We start from the raw sequence: 7,120 nt of genomic DNA on the forward strand, positions 1-7,120 counted from the left end.
GGAGCCCCAGGCCACCCCTCCCCCAGGAAACAGCCACAGGCCCAACCCATGCCAGGACCCATAGGAAAGCATAGGAGCAGCAACCCCCACCTGGAAGCAACCCACAGAGAGACGGGGCAGAGATGACCCCGGTCCCGCCGGGCACTCCCCCCCCACAGCATGAGCAGAGCCCAGGGGCACAGGGCCCCGACCAGAGCCCCCCAAGGGGTCCACCAGCGGCGAGGCCGACACCCACCCACACCCCACACCCAGGCAGGGCAGCCACAGCCCACCACAACGACCAGGCCCACCGCCCCCGAACAGAGCTACCCCCCCCCAACCCTCGATCCCCATCCCCTCTACTCATCCCCTGTTCTCCCCCTCCCCCCAGAGCAGGAGGGCTTCAGGCTATAGGGCACCACCAGCCAGCCAGCCGGGACCCCCCACTCCCCTGAAAGGTCCAGCCCACCCGCCGGGGTGAGCCGAAGGCACGCACGCCCAGGACCGCCACCCCCGGACAAAACAATCATACTCTCATCTTCCTCCATACAGGGGCTGAGAACACCATAGATGCTGATACGGTCCAGGGCACCTCAGACTTAGTGAAACCGCCAGCGAGCGATCCACCGTACAGCAGCAGGGCCCGTGACCAACCCCAGCCCAACCACAATGCCGGGAAGAGGACCACCCCCCCCCCCCCCCCTCGAAGAGCCCCGGCCAGGCCCCCAGGCCCACAATGGTGCAGTTAGCAAAGGAGGCAGCACTGGACCCACTCCCTGCCCCAGCTGCCCCCCCATCCCAACATGGTGCAGGGTGCGTGTTGTGCATGGGAATGTAGATGTTTTACTTTTCTTGCCGCTACGCTCAAGTTAGCCCTCACAGGCAGCACAGTGTTTTAACTGCTTCAAGCTGAATCAAGTGTATTAGAAGCTTCTTTGCATTCCTCTACTAATTGACGAGCCAGAAGATCCTGAGGAGGAAACTGATTTTCAGCGGTACTAATTAGAGTGATCTCCTAAAGGAGATCAAAAGGGGGACTTGTGAGATGATGAGCTGTTGATCATGTTATTAGAGTTGATTGTGTATAAGTACATGACGTGATTGTTTATGTTAAGTTGTGCAGGCTGCTAATCGCACCCGAACTGTCAAGGCTGAATGACAAAAACAACAGGACAAGACGACCTGACTGTGCAGGAGGCAGGAGTACTAATCAAGAAGTGTGATATGCATGAGTGTAAAATTACGTATGCAAAAAAGGTGTGGCTTCAAGCATTTATTCACTGTCTGTTAATATCTTATTCAGACTCTCTGCTGCATTCTCAAGGTGCATGTAGTGGGGTCTCCAGATATATCTGTGTCTGCTTTGTTGTGTGAAATAAAGTGTTGATTTGTCTACAGCAGACGACTCCAGTTGATCTCTTCTCATCAACGGACCCGGTGAAGTCGGCGTACTTCAACAACACCCACAACTACATAGAGACTGTGTCTGTCCCCCGACCACGTCAGTTTACTCACTCCAGTTCTACTGTAGAGGAGTCAATCAGAAAAACCTGATCAAATTTAACACAACCACTAAATTAACTCAAAAGAATATCAAAATTAGATGTGGACTTTTAAATATCAGATCTCTGACGCCAAAAACTGAATTGGTTAATGAATTGATATCTGACAGTTGTGTTGACCTGCTGAGTCTCACTGAAACCTGGCTGGTGAGGATGAGGATGCTTGTCTGAATGAATCCACTCCTCCAGTCACATTAACACTCACATTCCTCCAGGCTCTGGCCCAGGAGGTGGCGCTGCTGCCATTGTTGACACCAGTTTAGTAATAAATCCCAAACCCAAAACAAGTTTCCATTCATCTGAAAGCCTGATTCTCAGTTTGTCTCCTCCAGCCTGGAAACTCTCCAGCCTCTGATTAATTATTGAGGACCGTCCTCCTGGTCCTGATTCTGGATTCTGATCTGAATTCTCAGAGTTTATATCAGTTTAGTTCTAAATCAGATCAAGTCATGATTGGAGGAGACCTCAATATTCATGAGGATGTTGATAACCACAGTCTGGTGCTGCATTTCTCTCTCTTCTAGACTCAACTGGTGTCCATCAGTCTGTCCATGAACCCCCTCACTGTCACAACCACACCTCCACCTCCTCCTAACATGTGGAACTGAAGCTGAACATCTAGTTGTGTTTCCACAGAACGCTTTTATCAGATCATCAATTAATCACTTTGGAATTTGCACAAATCGACTACACTCCACTCAGGAAAACAGTAGTTTCCAGATGTTTGTCTGATCAGGCCACACCTGGATTTAAGGAAGTGATTCCATTGGTGCTTAATTCAGTGTCATGTCCCATTGTAACAGAGGACGCTGTTGTCCACCTTAGTCCCTCCCAAACTGATCATTTTATCGATAGAGCAACAGGCACCTTAGGATCAACTTTGGACTCATTCGCCCCATTAAAAACTAAATCTATAAATCCAAGGAAACAAGCACCTTGGTACGGTTCTGGAACCTGACAGCTTCAACAAAAAAACCCAGAAGTTAGAGAGAAGATGGCGCTGCTCCAAACTGGAGGAGTCTCACATCATCTGGCAAGACAGCCTTAAAAGTTATAAAAAAAAAAAAAACCTTTGTATAGTGAGAGCAGCCTACCACTCTGCACGAATAGAGGAACACAAGAACAACCCCAGTTTCCTCTTCAGTACTGTAGCTAATCTTTCTACCACATTTTCAATCAGCTTTGCGTATATATATATATATATATATATATATATATATATATATATATATATATAAACTTTCTTATTTTATTGTGACCTCTGATGTAACTGTGCATACTGCTTGGGGCACTGTTTGGAAATCATGGATTTAAAACTACCCTCTAAATCAGGGGTGGGGAACCATGTGCCATGGAGGGCCGTGTGTATGCAGGTTTTCCTTCCAACCCAACACTTTAACAGGTGATTCCACTGATTAACACACCTTCAGCCACAGAAGAGTGTTAATCAGTGGAATCACCTGTTAAAGTGTTTGGTTGGAAGGAAAACCTGCACACACACGGCCCTCCATGGCACATGGTTCCCTACCCCTGCTCTAAATGTTCTGAGAACATCTTTAATGTGCCCTTAAAATCTGCCAAATAACAACCCTGTACAATTCAAAAAAATGTGGGAACATGGCAGGGGGATGGCCTTCTAAGAATATTCTGGAAACATACCATTTGCTGCTAGGTAATTTTTTTATATTTAGAAGTGAAGGGAACATTTTCACATGACCTATAGTGTCATCCTAAAAGTCATCTCTATAATGACAATGTGACCAAAAATAGGACATTCTCCAAATGTCATCCAAGACACTGAACAGCAAGACATTGATAAAAGTCGGTAAAGGTTATGGAAATGTATATGTGGTTCTTGTTCATCCTGAACAACGACCATTTCAATCCAGTCAGTTACGTTTAACCTTCGACCTATGTCGCTAACCGAGGCATCCACACCACAAGAGGGCGCTGTTGATACGGAAACCGCAAACACGGTGTAGAGTAGTTACACATCAGACGGTAGCAGGAGCACTCAGCCCCAACTGCACTACAGAGTAAAACGCGACACGAAGCAACAGTGACATTTAAAGTTGAATATGGCCAGGGGAGAAGAATAAGGACCAGCGTGGGAGCAGAAGTTCAACGGTAAAAACCTTTCATTTTGTCCAAAAAAAAAAAAAAAAAAAACCCAAACAAAACAAAACAAAACGTTCTGTGTACGTGTGACTCATGTTGATGTGGAACAGGTGCATCCAGCCTAACAGGTGTAGCTGCGGATTTCTCTGCTCGCCTCCCCGACTTTACACTTTTTAAAGTTTTCCAGGTTTGTATTAAACAGTATCAAACTCTTACCAAGCATGTCATGGCAGACGAATCAGCGGTAAACAAAACGCAAAATTTGATGGACTTGACATCTTAAACTTTTATTCCATTGAAATCTGTCAACAAGTCAGGATTGTAAACAATCAAAATAATATTGGAAGTGAATGCGTCCCTGGGACCTGTTCATTTCCCTGTGGTCTGCTGTGAATCTTCAAGTAGATATTTAACTGGTAATGCAGATTTTGTATGTGTTAATGTCTTTAATGAAATGCCATTTCAGATCATTCTGTTCATTCAGTGACACGTAATAACACTTTGTCAAAGTCCGGTTTTTTTGCTCAAACTGAGATTTCTTCCAGTACTGTGTTAAAAAGATGCTTATTTCTACTGGGGGAAATGGCAGAGATGCTGAACTTGTGACTTTCATGGGTTCGAAATATTCTTCTGTGCTATTATACTATCATTTTTTGACATTGATTTTGTTACATCCTACACTACATAAATCGTTCTATTAACAAAAGCATATGCAAAAAAGTTGTCTAAAGCAGTAAAATCAGTAACTATTGCAGTTCAGTCTCCCACCTACAAGTCTGTTAGATGGCTGTGCTTTGGGAGTTTGTAAACTACATGGCTGTAGACAGGAGTCCTTTTTACTGATCACAAAGGAAAGTCATGTCCATCAAGCTCAGTGATAAAGAAACGAGATGACACACAGGGGAGACATTAGTTGAATTAAATTAGTTAACTCTCCAGGACATGAACATTAGATAAAAAGCTAATGAATGTCATAAAATAGTGACAGTGTAGTGTAAAATGACTGGAAATACGGTGTAGTTGGCTAAAAAGGGTCTGAATTAGTCATGGAGTATCAAGATATAGTTTGTTTTCACTACTTGCGCTCTGAGTACAGTTCCAAATGAAAAGCGGTGGGTGTAGCCTTGGAACGAGGGTGAGTACAGTGCATGGTGGTACGTTCTTCTGTTTCGAGATTATCATAGATTTTCAACCAGCTTTGCGTTATTACAAAATTGTCAGTATCACACAATGTGTTTTCACCCCCTGTCAGTTTTCCCAGGGCCCAGCTATTATTTCTAACCCATGAAAGTCAGAAGTTCAACATCGCTGCCATTTTCCCCAGTAGAAATGAGCATCTTCTCAACATCGTACCGGCAAAAAAAAATCTCTGCCAGGCAAAAATCTCCTTTGATGATGTCAAATAATGCTTTTATACATCAGTGGAATCGATTTTTTTCAGGAAAGTATTCCGAATAGCGGGGCACTGGGAAGACTGACAGGGGGTGAAAACACATTGTGTGATACTGACAATTTTGTAATAACGCAAAGCTGGTTGAAAGTCTGGATCATGGATTAGGAAGAACTAATATGTTGAGTGAAAAATATCTGTATTACTGTTCAAAATTATGACAGACACACTAGAAAAATAAAACTTTCCCTTTCTCCATATGTTCCCCCAGTAGAAGTAGTATTTGGATGGCCTGTTGGTGAACACAAACCCTGAGGATATGAAAGAATCCGCATGCAGAAATTTCCTTGAAAAAAAAAAGTCCCCAGAAAGTTCCTAAATGCATTTATTCTGCTTAATCTTGTGAGCACCTGTGCTTCTTCAGACATGGAAGTGTGCATGCAACACACAACCATTTATACAGCCAGTAGGAAGATATGACATGTCATGTGAGGAAGATCACCAAAAATCTATATCGGAACAAAAGTATATATACTTAAGCACATCCTAGGAAAAATAGCAATAATCAAATGCAGAGATTAATGGCTGGAACATCTGAAACAAACTATGATACTGTGCATGTGATACAAAGGAGACAGATATGCCTCAGTGTCATCAAGATGTGAAAATGAACAGCATATAAATATAAAGGAAATTCACAGGTTTGAACCTTGCGTATGTGTATAACAAATATAAAACAGGTTTAGAAATGCCGTCGTCGTCGTCGTCATCCTCCGCTTATCCAGGTGTGGGTTGCAGGGGCAGCCGCTTGAACAAGGAAGCCCCGACCGTCCTCTCCCCAGCCACTTCCACCAGCTCTTCCGCTTGAATTCGCAATCTTGTTCTTTCGGCCGTTACCCAGAGATCATGACCATAGGTGAGGGTTGGTCATGAGCTTTGGGTTGAAGTGTATAAATGCATACAAATAAACATTCACAAAGTAAAGCAGGGTTTTAGCAGAACCAGAATGAACTTAGAGGCAGGGTTCCATATTAGTATGCAAACAGACGCAAGCTTACAGCATTGAGTCAAAAATCAGAGATGTTTTTACTTTGGTGGTTTGTAGCTCACATCTTTGTGGAGAACATCTCACATCTCTGAGAATTTGACTGGAATGTGGAAGATACTACATGATGTGCTTTGGGAGTTTGTAAACAAATATTTTGCTGTCCAAAAGCTCCCAGCAACAAGTGTGTGGCTGGCATTTCCTGAATTATGTTTTCACCAAGTCATGGCAGAATGAAAACGTCATGATTTCAAGACATCGAAGAGGGAATTACAAACTAATAACACTTTTTAGAAGAAGTATCGCTCTAAATGAGTATCGATTCTTTTTGTCAATCATTCGCTTGTTTACTTTTTCATCCACAACTGTGTGTGTCTCTTAGCTGGTCCATGTGATACCCCGCTGGAGTCCTTGGAGTACAGCTGCCAAGGAGGACCATCATGAAGATGCAGATAGACATCAAGCGTGCCCTGGCTCTGGCCAGCACGTTTAATTTTCTGCACTCCTGTGCCACATCCTGCCTGCTCCCCTTCCTCACGCTGTACTTCCGCCAGTTAGGCCTGACTGCTGCCATGACAGGCGTCATCATGGGCACCAAGCACCTCATATCTCTGGTGTGGCGCCCCGTGTCTAACCTACTGGCCCATCTGTACAACAAGGGGCGAGTGGTGATGACTGGATCAGTGGTGTGTTCAGCAGCACTCGCCATGGTTCTACTGGCTTTCCCACCTGCAGATGTGCACATCAGCAGCTGCAATATTTCAGATTCAACAACCAGTTTGACTGAGATTGAGAGTGATAACATGCTCACAAGTAACTCTGGATATACCTCATCAGGGACTGGAACAAGTATACTCAGCAGCGCTTCATCTACTTCAGGTGAATTGTCACTTAATCAGCATGTTGATGAAAGATCAGACCCACAGCTGCCACTGAGGAATCTGTCTGTGTTGGCCAACTACAGTCCAACACAGCCATTGACCAGCACCTCAACTTTAGTAAGAAGCAACAGATCCAAGTTGAAAT

General features: G+C 44.3%; 1 protein-coding gene across 2 annotated transcripts in view; it reads left to right on the plus strand.

Moving 5' to 3' along the window:
* Window positions 1-3,505: 3,505 nt before the first annotated feature.
* Window positions 3,506-7,120, plus strand: part of mfsd6l (major facilitator superfamily domain containing 6-like) — a 5,046-nt gene continuing 1,431 nt past the window's right edge. Inside the window, exons 1-3 of one of the 2 annotated variants that reach the window (XM_086184793.1) lie at window positions 3,506-3,668; window positions 3,770-3,846; window positions 6,477-7,120. The exon at window positions 6,477-7,120 is cut by the window's right edge and continues 1,431 nt beyond it. In XM_086184793.1, the coding sequence (XP_086040919.1) occupies window positions 6,535-7,120 (586 nt within the window). In that variant the 5' untranslated portion in view covers window positions 3,506-3,668; window positions 3,770-3,846; window positions 6,477-6,534. The remainder of the gene's footprint in view (window positions 3,669-3,769; window positions 3,847-6,476) is intronic. The other variant, XM_086184792.1, reaches the window with a different exon arrangement.

This window comes from Aulostomus chinensis, chromosome 18, assembly GCF_037954235.1.
Source record: "Aulostomus chinensis isolate RoL2024-O1b breed Wild chromosome 18, RoL_Achi_v1.0, whole genome shotgun sequence".
NCBI classification, from domain to species: domain Eukaryota; kingdom Metazoa; phylum Chordata; class Actinopteri; order Syngnathiformes; family Aulostomidae; genus Aulostomus; species Aulostomus chinensis.